This window comes from Pongo pygmaeus, chromosome 15 (genome assembly GCF_028885625.2).
Source record: "Pongo pygmaeus isolate AG05252 chromosome 15, NHGRI_mPonPyg2-v2.0_pri, whole genome shotgun sequence".
NCBI classification, from domain to species: Eukaryota; Metazoa; Chordata; class Mammalia; order Primates; family Hominidae; genus Pongo; species Pongo pygmaeus.
In genome coordinates, this window is record NC_072388.2 from 90,646,681 (window position 1) to 90,661,790 (window position 15,110).

General features: G+C 38.3%; 1 protein-coding gene across 2 annotated transcripts in view; it reads right to left on the reverse strand.

Moving 5' to 3' along the window:
• CATSPERB (cation channel sperm associated auxiliary subunit beta) overlaps positions 1-15,110 on the reverse strand; it is a 158,632-nt gene that overhangs the window by 33,124 nt on the left and 110,398 nt on the right. For both annotated transcript variants that reach the window (XM_054448695.2, XM_054448693.2), the window contains 3 exons: positions 12,719-12,906; positions 9,495-9,824; positions 5,514-5,653 (listed from right to left, as the gene is read on the reverse strand). In XM_054448695.2, coding sequence (XP_054304670.1) covers positions 5,514-5,653; positions 9,495-9,824; positions 12,719-12,906 — 658 coding nt within the window. The remainder of the gene's footprint in view (positions 1-5,513; positions 5,654-9,494; positions 9,825-12,718; positions 12,907-15,110) is intronic.

Consider the following 15,110-nt stretch of genomic DNA (forward strand, 5'->3'; position numbering starts at 1 on the left):
GCTCTGTCACCCAGGCTGGAGTACAGTGGCACTATTATAGCTTACTTCAGGCTTGAATTCCTGGGCTCAAGCGATCCTCTCACCTCAGCTTCCTGAGTAGCTAGGACTACAGATGTGTGCCACCACACCTAGATTTTGAAATCCGAAATTGACTCTTAGCAATTTTGAAGTGTACAATATTCTATTATTAACTATATTCACGATGCTGTGCAAATAACTAAAAAAATTTTTTTTAAATTTTTTATAACGATGGGGTCTCGCTGTGTTGCCTAGGCTGGTCTCGAACTCCTGGCCTCAAGTGATCCATCTGCTTTGGCCTCCCAAAGTGTTGGGAACCGAGGTATGAGCCACAATAGTTAGTTAGCCTGATTGGTGTACATTTTGAAAATAAAATTCACTTAGTAATCACTGTATTTCATAAAGATAGATTTTTATCTAGATTTTTGCTAGATTTTAAAATTACATGCACAGTAAATGTACTTGATCTTTGAACAATATTAAACAGCAATATAATTCAATAAATTCTATTTACAATTTTGAAGTATTTTTGGAACTTTAAAAATGTAGAAATACTAATAACCGTAGTGATATAGTAGGTTCTGGTAGTGGTCATTTTGTCCTGTCCCCATACTCTGTAGCCATTAAGAATAATGTATTTTTATTACTTTTGTCAAACACATTGACCCTGAATCTAAGCAGAGTTCCACTATTAAAGGAAATACAGAGGTCTAATGGCAAAAGTTAAGATACAAGGAAGCAAATAGAAAAATCTGGAATGTTGGAAATTCTATAGTACAACTGACCCAATTTCTACAATTCAATGGCAGGGGAAGAAAATGGAGTAGTAGCTGCCTTCAAATAAAAGACTTAAAAGATAAACAACCATATACTGTGTGAATCTTGTTTTTATCTCAGTTCAAACAAACTGACTATAATTTTTTTTTAAGAAAATTAGGGAAATTTGATTATGAGCTACATTTTATACAATATTAAAAAGTATTTTAAACAATTTTAGGGATGATAATGGCTGTTGTCATTATGTGGGAGATAATATACATTTTTTTAGAGATGTATATTGAAGTATGTAGGCGTGAAATCACATGCCTGATGTTTGTTTTAAAATACCTCAGAATACAAACAAAACAAATTAAATAGGGATGATAAAACAAAAGTAGCACAATCTTGACTATTGTTTAATCTGGGTAATGGATGTATGGAAGTTCTACTTTTGTCTATATCTTAAAGTATTCATGATAAAAAAATTTTAGAATATGTAAGAAAAATATTGATTTGAAAGGATTAAAACATACAGTTAAATGGAATGAGCACATCTAAAAGTGTATATACCATGTGTCCTAATTTTAGGGAAAAAATAAGAAAATATTGTAAGTTAATAGTTATTGAGCATTTTCTGGGTGCCAGGCATTGTTTTAGATATGCTATTTGTAGTATTGTTAAAGTAGGCAGAAGTGAGCAGGAAGAAGAGCCCCTGGGAAAGGAACCCTTGGAGATGCTGCCCACTGATTGCAGGTGCTGCCCACTGATTGTCAGCACTGCCAACTGACAGCAAAGAAAAAAAAACAATGGCTACAATGGCAACTTCTGGCCTCATGGACTGGGCTTACCAGGCTTATCAGGCTCTAGCTGTAGATAACTGTGGTAGGGACTCTATCTGATGACAAGCACCGCACTCCTCCAAAATCTCCCCCTAGAGTAGCCTTTTGCTCATTATAATACTAAAAAGCACACCCTGGGTGGAGAATTTAAATGCTAATGAGAAATGTGATGTGTGTACTAGCATGTGCAACCACAGCGCATGCACCCAAGGGACCACTCGAAACATGCTTGCAAGTAACACCCCCTCATGGCCCTTCATGAATAATCATGTAAGATTCTCATGAAGAAGGTTTCACCAACGCTAGTTGAAGCTGGATCATTCTCTCGAGCAGCCAGCTCTGAGCATATTGTTGCTTTAAATAAACTCCCTTGCCGCACGTCTCTTGGCTGAATTTTTTCCTCCAAGAAGACAAGAACTGAGGACCCCACACCCCTCCTGGTAACATTATCACATTTAATTCTCCATATGAAGTAGGTATATTGTCACCTCCATGTTATAGATGAGGAATCTTAGCCACAATAAAGTAACTTTCCCAAGGTCACACAATACCAGAAGTGAGAGCCAATCCAGGTAGTCTTCTCTAGGGCTCACACTTTTATCCTCTGTTCTGAACCTCTATACTGCCTTTTTAAATACCCAAAATGTTAAAAGTGCTTAGTCATCCTTAAAAGATATGCCTAGGTGCAGTGACTCATGCTTGTAATCCTAGCACTTTGGGAGGCCTAGGTGGGTGGATCGCTTGAGCCCAGGGCTTTGAGACCAGCCTGGGCAACAGGGTAAAACCCCATCTCTACTAAAAACACAAAAATTAGCCAGGAATGGTGGGCCTGTAGTCCCAGCTACTAAGGAGACTGAGGTGGGAGGACTGCTTGAGCCCAGGAGCCCAGTACTTTGAGAGCAGCCTGGGCAACATGGTAAAACTCCATCTTTACTAAAAACACAAAAATTAGCCAGGCATGGTGGGCCTGTAGTCCCAGCTACTAGGGAGACTGAGGTGGGAGGACTGCTTGAGCCCAGGAGGTCAAGGCTGCAGTGAGCTGTGATCACACCACTGCACTTCAGCCTGGGCATCAGAGAGAGACCCTGCCTCAAAAATAACCAAAACAAAACAAAAGATAGATAGAATTAAGCATATTTTTTTCCTTCTCTTTCATAACTTACATTATAAATTTGCTATAATTATGAATATAATGTGGAATAATTAAATCAATCTAGCTAACATAGCCATCACCTTGAATACTTAATCATTTTGTGGTGAGAACATTTAGAATTTACTCTCTTAGCAATTTTGAAACATACAATACTCTATTATTAACTATATTCACCATACTGTGCAATAGAACTAACAAAAACCCATATTCTTCCTGTCTGAGATCTTGTACCCCAGTGGTCCCCAACCCCCGGACTGAGGACCAGTACCAGTATGTGGCCTGTTAGGAACCTGGCCTTACAGCAGGACAGCAGGAGGTGAGGGGCAGACAAGCATGTATTACTGCCTGAGCTCCACCTCCTGTCACATCAGTGGCAGCATTAGATTCTCATAGGAGCGCGACCCCTATTGTAAACTGCACATGTGAGGGATCCAGGTTGCACACTCCTTATGAGAATCTAATGCCTGATGATCTGAAGTGGAACAGTTTCATCCTGAAACCATGCCCCCGCATCCCAGTCCATGGAAAAACTGTCCTCCATGAAACTGGTTCCTGGTGCCAAAAAGGTTGGAGACCACTGTTGTACCCCTTGACCATCCTTCTTACCTCCACCTCTGTAACTACCATTTTGTTCTCTGTTTCTATGAGTTCAATTTTTTAGATTTCACATACAAGTGACAATGTGTGGTATTTATCTTTCTGTGTGCCTGGCTTATTTCACTTAGCATAATGTTCCAATTACATCATTTTGTTGCAAATCACAGACTTTCCTTCTTTTAAAAGGCTGAGTAGTATTACATTGTGTATATATTCCTGTACCACATTTTCTTTATCTGTTCATCTCTTAATGAACTTTTAGGTTGACCCCGTAACTTGGCTGTTGTGAATAGTGCTGCAGTAAACACTGGTACACAGACATCTTTTTGACAAACGGATTTGAAATATTTTGGGTAAATACCTAGATGTGAAATTGCTAGATCATACGATAATTCTATTTTTAGTTTTTTGAGGATCATCCATACTGTTTTCTTTTTTTTTTTTTTTTTTTTTTTTTTTTTTTTTGAGATGGAGTCTCTCTCTCTGTTGCCCAGGCTGGAGTGCAGTGGCACGATCTCGGCTCACTGCAACCTCCGCCTCCCAGGGTCAAGCGATTTTCCTGCCTCAGCCTCCCAAGTAGCTGGGACTACAGGCGCATGCCACCGTGCCTGGCTAATCTTTTATATTTTTAGTAGAGATGGGGTTTCACTGTGTTAGCCAGGATGGTCTCAATCTCCCAACCTCAGGTGATCCGCCCGCCTTGGCCTCCCAAAGTGCTGGGATTGCAGGCGTGAGCCACTGCACTGTATACCGTTTTCCATAATGACTCTACTAATTTACATTCCCAGCAACAGTGTACAAGGGTTCCCTTTTCTCCACATTCTCACCAAAACTTATCTTTCGTCGTTCATCACTTTGTACCTCATAAATTTATACAATTATAAACTGTTAATTTACAATAAAAAAAAAGGAAAAATGCCAAAGAGCACATTTATTCTGTATCTGTATCTAGTCCTTTCCAGTGATTTTTTTGTGGTTCTCATTTACTGAATAAAGTAATGCTAACGAAGGGTTCATGCCCTGGTAATTGTCCACTGCTAAAAAAAAATGACTTGTAAATTTATAATTTGAAAAATGTTTGTTTTTCCTGAAGAATTGAGATATTTCTTCCTCTTAGATGCTAGGAGTTTAGTAAGCTACGTGTGTTTTATTTTTCACCATTTAGTTTTCATTTAGTAGCTCATCTTTATTCTATCACAATTTCAATAAATCAATCATACTAAGTACATATTAAGAACATGGTATGAATAATAAGCTTTATTTCAACTAACGAATTTCTTATTATTTAAAGTGTTCCCTTTTTTTTTTTTTTTGAGACAGAGTTTCACTCTTGTTGCCCAGGCTGGAGTGCAATGGCACGATCTCGGTTCCCTGCAACCTCTGCCTCCCAGGTTCAAGTGATTCTCCTGCCTCAGCCTCTCGAGTAGCTGGGATTACAGGCATGGGCCACCATGCCTGGCTAATTTTTTTGTATTTTTAGTAGGGACGGGGTTTCTCCATGTTGGTCAGGCTGGTCTTGAACTGCCAACCTCAGGTGATCCACCCACCTTGGCCTCCCAAAGTACTGGGATTACAGGCGTGAGCCACCATGCCCAGCCTGTGTTCCCTATTTTTAAGCAGTTGAAGGAAGAAATGTAATTAACCGTATACACATATAAAGCGATAAAAAGGAGCCCAAGTTAAACAACAACAAAAAAAGAAATGGCCTCAATTTCTACTGTTTCTTGTTACCTTTTTCTTTAATTTTTAATGGGATATTTGCAAAAATTATAAACTGAACATATTAAGTTGCCAAGATTTCACTGTGTTTTGGTCTGCAAAAGGGTAATTTCATACAGCTCAATATTTTTGTGGTAAAAAAATATGATTCTGAAATGTGCAGTTACCTTTAGTTGCCTCTCAATTTTTCTTTTGTTAAGTTTGATAAATACATAAGTAATTACTAAAAATATTATGTAGGACACAAATCTATTTTTATAAAATTATTACAATGTTTTCTTCAGTGTATTTATCCTTGTAACCTATACTCTTATGTGTGTATTTATAAACAGAGATGTTTAAAATGATGCTCATTAAATATTAATAATAGTTGTTTTAGAAAATTTTTTCATCAGTAAGAAATGTTTTGTAAATGAAGAAAATCCTACCTGATGTAAAACTTTGCTAGCTGCAGAAATTGTTATTACATAACTGTCAGTATCATCAAAAGTGACTTCAGCTTTAACGTCCAACAAATTAGGGTTTCCAACAAACACAGTCAGTAGTGGTATTTCAAGCATTCGAAAACCTATGGAAACAAGGTTAACAGTTAATATTAGATCATGAAAACTGTAAACTCAATTGAATAATGATTGGCTAATCAGATTTTAGAACATCAACTGAATCTATTCTGAAAGTTGCACAATGGCTGCACATACAGTTAGCAATTTATATAGAGTCAACTTTAATAGTTCTGTTACAGGAAATGGGTCCTGATCCAGACCCCAAGAGAGGATTCTTGAATCTCACACAAGAAAGAATTCAGGGTGAGTCCATAGAGTAAAGTGAAAGCAAGTTTATTAAGAAAGTAGAGGAATAAAAGAATGGCTACTCCATAGATAGAGCTGGTGGTTGCCCACTTTTATGGTTATTTCCTGATGATATGCTAAATAAGGGGTGGATTATTCATGCCTCCCCTTTTTAGACCATATAGAGTAACTTCCTGATGTTGCCATGGCATTTGTAAACTGTCATGGTGCTGGTGGGAGTGCAGCACTGAGGACAACCAGAGGTCACTCTGATTGCTATCTTGGTTTTGGTGGGTTTTGCCCGGCTTCTTTACTGCAACCTGTTTTGTCAGCAAGGTCTTCATGACCTGTATCTTGTGCTAACCTCGTATCTCATCCTGCGGCTTAGAATGCCTTCACCATCTGGGAATGCAGCCCAGTAGGTCTCAGCCTCATTTTACCCAGCTCCTATTCAAGATGGAGTTGCTCTGGTTCAAACGCCTCTGACAGTTCTCAGAAAAATTTAACTTTACAAATATTTTCTCAGAGAAACGTTTCCCTCATTCCTCAGCCTGGTTCTCAAATGCTAATCAAGGTCTCCGATAATACTGGCTACACTGAGTTGGTTGACTGAGTAGAAAAACTGAAGGGTACGTGCCCAGTTGAAAGGGCTGCCAGTTAATTGTTGCCAAGAGAAAACTCTTATGCATTTCAAACAAAATATTTCACCAGACCAATTTCTGCCTGCAGGCCACCTGTTTGCAACTTTGCCATACTGAGGACTTCGGTGGAAAAACTGATTTGAAATACTATGTAGTCTAACTGGCATCTTTACCAATCAATAAACCAGAGTTTATAAACAACTGCAGCTGTTTCCCTTAAACCAAAGTGACCTGGCCAGTGCTTCCTAGCCTTTAACTGGAGATTTTGTTGAAATACAGATTGAGCAGGTCTGGAGTGAGGCCTGAGATTCTGCATTTCTAACAAGTGCTCTGGTGATGCTAACACAGGTTCAGGGACCATACCTTCAGTAGATTGGACTAGATTTTTCCACAGAAACAGGCAACTTAGTTGATTTGTTGATTACTATTTGCTTCCATCAAACTGAACACATATAACTGATTGAGCCCTTTAATAAGCAATTCAGTATATTTTAAAGGGAAAATAATTAGAACATTGTGGCGTTGGTGACAGAATATAGAGAGATTACAATGGAACGGATCTTAAAAATTCAGAAATGGTCAGAATAATAGGTAAATTGTATACTAAGATAAAGTTATATTTTGAAATCAGTAGAGAAAGGATGCATTAGTGAATAAATAATATTGGAACAACTAGCTAACCATACATAATATACCAACATAAAATAGAGGTAACCTAAAAATTAAATAGAAAGTTAAAACCATAAAATTAAAACTTCTAAAATTACTTGAAGAAAATAGGGACAATTAGTCATACAATCAACAAGAAAGGATTTCCAAGGGTTTCAAATAGAAGGAAGGTTTTCAGGACATTTAATCCATGATACTGAGGGAAATAGATGTTCTCAATTTTTTTCAAAACTTCTAATTTTTACTTATATAAATTACTTGGTTCTGTTTTTTCAAATAAGCCTTTTTTAAAAAAATAGCATTTTGTCCTTTCATTATGGTTTACTCTGAGAGTTTTATGCATACTTATTTGATAGTGTCTTTCTGATTTTTCTGTTATCTCAAGTTCCTGGAGTCTAAAATTTTCCTATGCCTGTTGACTCTCTGTTATGGTGGGTCATTTCCTTACATAGTTTTAAAGTTCTTTTCCTCAATTTGTGATCAATGAAGATTGATTTTTCCCTGGAAGTCCATATTACCTGGGTTACGAAAGTATTCCTACAGAGAGTAAATTAAAAAAATATTTTTAATGTAATAAAATTGTGTGTGTGTGTGTGTGTTTTAATAGAGACAGGGTCTCGCTATGTTGCCCAGGCTGGTCTCAAACTCCTGGGCTCAAGCTATCCTCCTGCCTTGGCCTCCCAAAGTGCTGGGATTAGAGGCATGAGCCACCATGCCTGACCCCTACAGAGAGTTTTGTGCTTCCTTGTGTTGGGGCCCAGATGCTATTATTTCTCAGCTTGGAATTCTGCATCTGAATGCAGAATTCAGTCTCTGAATGTGATACAGTCTTGAAGTTTTGATTTTTTTATGGGAAATTCCTTCTCCCCATTCTAATCCCATGCTGCTGCTTTACAAAAACTCTGGTGGACAGAGTTTTCCTAATTCTCTCTTCATGATTTGATGGTCCCAGCTTTCTTTAATGGTCTCCATTCCAACTTCCTTCCACAAAGTAGTAAGGCCCAAAGTCAAACTTTCTGTCAACACTTGGGCATTAAAACCCGTCTCACTGCCTTATGATCAGTATCTGGGCCTCACAGCCTTCAGGGAGTCATACATTAGCTAATTTCTTTGGTTTTAAGTTCCCTCTTCATTTCTGGTGACACAATTTTCTTCTTTTTCTTGCCCTTTCTCCCCTACTCCCTCCCTTCCATCTTTCCTTCCTCTCTTCCTATCTCAGTTATTTACTAAAATTTTTGTTTTATTTTTTCCATTGTGCTACTTCGCTAGCATCTTTAACAATTTTTGTATTACTTTTGTAATAAATAAATAGCTGGAAAAATGGGGGAAAGTATAGAATTCTATTTCAAAGCCATTTTTTTGGGGGGCTTAAAATAAATACAGTCATTCTGTGGTACATACAAAGGGTTGGTTCAAGGAGCCCTGTATATACCAAAATCCACATATACTGAAGTCCCTAAGTTGGGCCTGTGGAACCCACATATAGGAAAAGTCAGTGCCTGTGTATATGTGGGTTTCACATCCCGCAAAAACTGTGTTTTCTGTCCGTGTTTGGCTGAAAAATATCTGCGCATAAGAGGACCTGCACAGTTCAAATTGGTGTTGTTCAAGGGTCAACTGTAGCTGAAATAAATATAACCATACCAAAGTAATTAAAAAATTTTCGTTGCAGAGGGCAACAAAAATCTACACTAAAATTCTGTGTCAACTTGGGCTGGTAGCAATCTCATTTTCCTCATTTGTAAAACGAGGATTATAATCTATACTTTTAGGGTTGTTATAAACATTAAATAAAATAATGTATAAAAATATGGCCGAGTGAGGTGGCTCACGCCTGTAATCCCAGCATTTTGGGAGGCTGAGGCAGGTGAATCACTTGAGGTCAGGAGTTTGAGAGCAGCCTGGCCAACATGGCAAAACCCCTTGTCTACTAAAAATACAAAAACTAGCTGGGTGTGGTGTACACTTGTAACCCCAGCTACTTGGGAGTCTGAGGCAGGAGAATCGCTTGAACCCAGGAGGCAGAGGCTACAGTGATCCGAGATTGTGCCACTGCACTCCAGCCTGGATGATGGAGGGGGAGTCTGTCTCACAACTAACTAACTAAATAAATAAATAAATAAAATAATAGTTTAATATAGAGCCCAGTACATAGTAAGTACTCAATAATTAGGCACTAATACTGTTAGTAGTAGAATGCCAACAAGTATGGGAACCAAAGATAAAGTCAGTCAGTATCAAAGAGTATATTTCACATTCAAGAAAAGAAATAAGCTTTCCTTTTGATATTTTCCGATCAAAACAAACTTACCTTTTGCATTCCGTATGACCTTAGCTTTTAAAACATAAGAGTTTCCCAGATCAATGTATTTCACAATGTTGAGGGATGGTGAATCATCATGTTGAAACCAATAATTACATGGTTTTGAATATATTTTCCATGTTCGTCCATTCCTTTGCCCAAAGTTGTATAAGAACCATGTGCTCTTTAGAAAGGTCATATTGTTGGGTGCATTTTCAGGCATGGTAGCAATGGCTAATGCATTCTTATTATCTAAAATGCTTGTGATGAGGAAGCTGCTGTACCCAGGAAGCACTACAGTCTTCTCTATATCTGTATCTTCAAACAAGGCCTGAACAACTGGAGATTAAACAGAAGAGACTTGGTATTAAATCAAACATCCCACGTTTGCCAAACAAACTGATGTACATAGCTAACAAATACACTGTTTGAGTTTTTAAACTATCTCTTAAACAGAGAACACATTTGCCAAATTTCAGTCATAATTCAAATTATTTTATAGAAAGTTTATCATAAATAGACCATGCACCTATGCTTTAATGTTTACTGTGAAACTATTGTATAAAATTTTTGGCAGTAAAAAACCATGTAGAGCTAAGTAAAGAAAGCTGATTTTTTTTTTTTTTTTTTTTTTTTTTTTACTATGGAAGTACTAAAAGCCTTAATAACCTAAAATCTTTGTTGTGATTCTACAAGAGAAGGATAATGTAGCCAGTTTCCCCAGTACCTAAAGATGTGCTTATTACACAGAAGATACTCAATAAATATTTGTTGAATGGATGAGTAATTGAGTATTTAAGGAGAATATGAAGATTTAGAAGAAAAGAGTTTCTTGGGCAGGACCTTAAGGAACATCATCATTTAAGGAATGGGAAGGGAAAAAGATCCTCTCAAGGAGACGAAGAAGAAATGATTGGAGAAAATCAGAGAAGACATCAACGAAGCCAAGGAAGGCTGTTGAAATGAGAGGGAAGTAATCATTATCAAAATATTTTTGATAGGTCATGAAACATGTCATCAATACTCTCCTCACTCTAAAAAAAAATAGAAACGGTCAGAAGAGGGCCTCATCATTCCCTTAACTATGCACACATGCTCCAATTTCTCCCAGTTCAAACCAACCAACAAAAATCCTTTCCAATATTCCCTCCAACCACCAGGTAATTTCTCTCTTCCCCTTTATAGTAAAACTTCCTGAAAGAGTTACCTTTATTCACTGTCTCCACTCTCCTCTCATAATTTTTTGAACCCATCCAATCAGACTTTTGTCTACATGACTCCAGCCAACAGCTTTTTGTCAAAGTTCTCAAGGACTTTTTTTTTTTTGATACAGTTTCGCTCTTGTCACCCAAGCTGGAGTGCAATGGCGCAATCATGGCTCACTGCAACCTCCACCTCCTGGGTTCAAACAATTCTCCTGCCCCAGCCTCCCAAGTAGCTGGAATTACAGGCGCCTGCCAGCAGGCCCAGCTAATTTTTGTATTTTTAGTAGAGACGGGGTTTCACCATGTTGGCCAGACTGGTCTCAAACTCCTGACCTCAGTTGATCCACCTGCCTTGGCCTCCCAAAGTGCTGGGATTACAGGCATGAGCCACCACACCCAGCCAAGGTTCCCAAGGACTTTCACACAGATCCACTGGCCAGTTTTCATTCCTTATCTTACCAGACCTATTGGTGTTATGCAACACGGGAGAGGGGCCTCTCCTTCTTGAAACACCTTCCTCACCTGGTTTGACACACTCTCTCTTAGTTCTACTCTGACCAGGCCACCCAATATCCTTTACCAATTCTCCTCTGTCTCCCTGAACACTAGATATTGCCCTGGATTAGATCTCAAGCCTCTTCCCTTCTATAACTCCACTCATTTTCCAGGTGTTCTCATTTGGTCTTATAGCATTAACTATCACACATATGCTGAAGTCCTCAAATCTGTGTCTCTAGCCCAGCCATCTTCCCTGAACTCCAGACTTGCATTTCTAAATGCCCATCTTATTTCTCCGCTTGGATGAGTAACAGGCATCTTTAAGTTTAGTATGATCTCTCACTTGATTATTGTAATGGCCTCCTAGCTGACTTCTCTGCTTTCCTCCTTGCCTTCTCTCCATCACCTGCCCAGTCTATTCTCATCACAGCAGCCAAAGTGATCTTGTTGAGAGCTAAGTCAGATCATGTCACTTTCTGCTTAAACCCTCCAGTGGCTTCCCGTTTAATCAGAGTAAAACCTAAACCCTTAGAATAAACTGTATTAACTTTTGCTGTGAATCAATAATCCTTTGAGATAGAAACATCCTATAGAACAGTGATTCAAAATTATTTTGTTAAGGTAAGAAAAATCTGCAGAAACTTCCCATTTTCTTTCATTTCTTCTGATCACTCTTTAAGACAAAATAACCTCATAGGACTAAATAATAGGCACTACTATTGATGAAATATCAATGAAGTTATAGCTATACTTTATTATATTAGAAAAAATAATCTTGGGCAGGGTGTGGTGGCTAATGCCTGTAATCCCAGCACTTTGGGAAGCTGAGGCAGGTGGATCACTCGAGGTCAGGAGTTTGAGACCAGCCTGGCCAACAAGGTGAAACCCCGTCTCTCCTAAAAATACAAAAATTAGGCCAGGTGCCGTGGCTCACGCCTGTAATCCTAGCACTTTGAGAGGCTGAGGTGGGCGGATTGCCTGAGCTCAGGAGTTCAAGAGCAGCCTAGGCAACACGGTGAAACCCCATCTCTACTAAAATACAAAAGAGATTAGCTGGGCGTGGCGGCATGCACCTGTAATCCCAGCTACTCGGGAGGCTGAGGCAGGAGAATTGCTTGAAGCCAGGAGGCGGAGGTTGCAGTGAGCTGAGATTGCGCCACTGTGCTCCAGGCTGGGTGACAGTGCGAGACTCCAAAAAAGCAAAAATTAGCTGGGTGTGGTGGCACATGCCTGTAATCCCAGCTACTCTGGAGGCTGAAGCAGAAGAATCGCTTGAACCTGGGAGGCAGAGGTTGTGGTGAGTCGAGATCGCGTCACTATACTCCAGCCTGGGCAATAGAGAGAGACTCCATTGCCAAAAAAAAAAAAAAAATTATTTCAGGAACCCAAATATATGTAAACTTTGGTAGGTTGCTAGTTGGACTAAAATTTGAAATCTATTGCTCTATAAATAAGCATTAAAATGCCTTCACAAAAGATAATTTTCATTTTTTTCTAGCCATCAGAGATGTATGATATTATTATACCTACCTTGTGAATCAAGAGTGAGTTTATAGACATTTCCAGCTTTATTAATCAAAAGGGAACTAGACAAACAAGAGCTCTCATTCACTTCTTCTAATCCAAAGGGCTCTTTCATTTCTGCAATAACTGAGGACAAAAATCCTTTAGGAGTCGTATGTTGCAATACCTTTCTTATGTAAGCTCTTCCAGTTTTCCTAAAAACAAATAAAACCATTAAGCAATTTGGATAAAACAGTGTAATGAACCAATTTATGAACAAATAATTTACAAAGAAAGTATACCACAAATAACTAACAAATATTTGATTAACATTTGTTCAACCTCATTAGTAATCAATGAAATGGCAATTATAACAATGGGATACAATTTTTAACCTCTAAAATTAGTGAAGATCTTTAAATGACAGGGTTCAGTAGTGGTGGGAATTGAGTGAAGATAGGCACTCATCCACTACTGATGGGATTGTAAATTAGAACTAGCTTCCTGGAAAGCAATTTGACATTACGCATTAGGAGCATGCTAACATTTTCCCCGCTCTGATTCCATGTCTATTATTATGGCTGTATCCTAAGGAAAGAACTTGAAACAGAGGGGTGGGGGAGAAAGCTTTCTACACAAATATATTCATTATGGTAAAATTTAGAAATGAGAAATATCAATAAAAAAACTAAGTGAATGATATTACATGATTTACTTAGAGAAAATGCAATGATTAAAAGGGTGTTTAGAAAGAGTTTTTAACAGTGTAGGGAAAATGATCATGTTATAATGTCCAAATGAAGAAAGCAAGTTGAAAAATGTTAAAATGCATATAAAAAGGACTAATTGGCAGTTCATCAGTGTTAACAGTCATAATTTCAATTATCTTAATATTTTTCTGTCTTTTAGGAAATTTCTATACTGAGCATGTATTAACTTTATAACCAAGAAAACAATTTGTTTCTAAAATGTTAGCCTTGCATATCCACATGCAAAAAATTCAATCTAGACACAGATCTTACAATCATCACAAAAATTAACTCTAGGCCGGGTGCAGTGGCTCACACCTGTAATCCCAGCACTTTGGGAGCTGAGGCAGGCAGATTGGTTGAGCCTAGGAGTTCAAGACCAGCCTAGGCAACATGGTGAAACCCTATCTTTACTAAAAATACAAAAATTAACCAGGTGTGGTGGCACGTGCCTGTAATCCCAGCTACTCAGGAGGCTGAGGCAGTGGGATCACTTGAGCCTGTGAGGTGGAGGTTGCAGTGAGCTGAGATAGTGCCACTGCACTCCAGCGTGGGTGACAGAGCCAGACCCTGTCTCAAAAAAGAAAATAAAGAACTCTAAATGGACCACAGACTTAAATATAAAATGCAAAACTATAAAACTCCTAAGAAGATAACATAGGAGAAAATCTAGATGACCTTGGGTATGGCAATTACTTTTTCCCCTCAATTAAAAAAATTATGTTAAAATATATGCTATGGTTTTAATGCATTCCTCAAAGTTCGTGTGTTGAAAACACAATTTCCAGTGCAAGAGTGTTGAGAGGTGGGACTTTTTTGTTTTTTTTTGAGACAGTCTTGCTCTGCTGCCAGCCTGGAGTGCAGTTGCGCCATCTCGGCTCACTGCAACCTGAGAGGTGGGACTTTTAAGGGGTGATTAGACCATGAGGCTCTGCCCTCACGAATGGATGAATGCCATTATTGCAGGAGTGGGTTAATTATTGTGGGAGTGGGTTCCTGATAAACGAATGAATTCAGTCCCTTCCTTCCCCCTCTCTTTCTCTCTTTTGCACATGAGTGTGTCACATGTGTGCTCACATGTGCTCACCCTTCTGCCTTCTACCATGGGATGATGGAGCATGAGGCCCTCACCATATGCGGGCCCCCCAGCCTCGGATTTCCCAACCTCCAGAACTGTAAGAAATAAATTTCTTTTCTTTATACATTACCCAGTCTGTGATATTCTATTATAGCAGCATGAAACAGACTAAGAAGATACACCTAACAAAATTTACCATCTTAATGCAATGACTGTTGAATACAACACCAAAGACACAATCCATGAAAGAGAAAATTGATACATTTCTCTCCAGTTTTCCTAAACCCAAGTAAAACCATTAAGTAATTTGGATAAAACAGGGGATTAAATGAACCAATTTATGAACAAATAGTTTACAAACAAAATATACCACAAACATTTGATTAACATTTGGTCAACCTCATTTGTAATAGAAGAAATCGCAATTATGACAATGGGATACAATTTTTAACCAATTAATAAAGATTTTTAAATGACAGTGTTAAGCAGTGAACACTGAATTTGTGTTAAAAATACATGCTACGGTTTGCATGTATCTCTCATTAGTAATTGGTACCTTACTAAAATTACAAACTTATGCTCTGTGAAATAT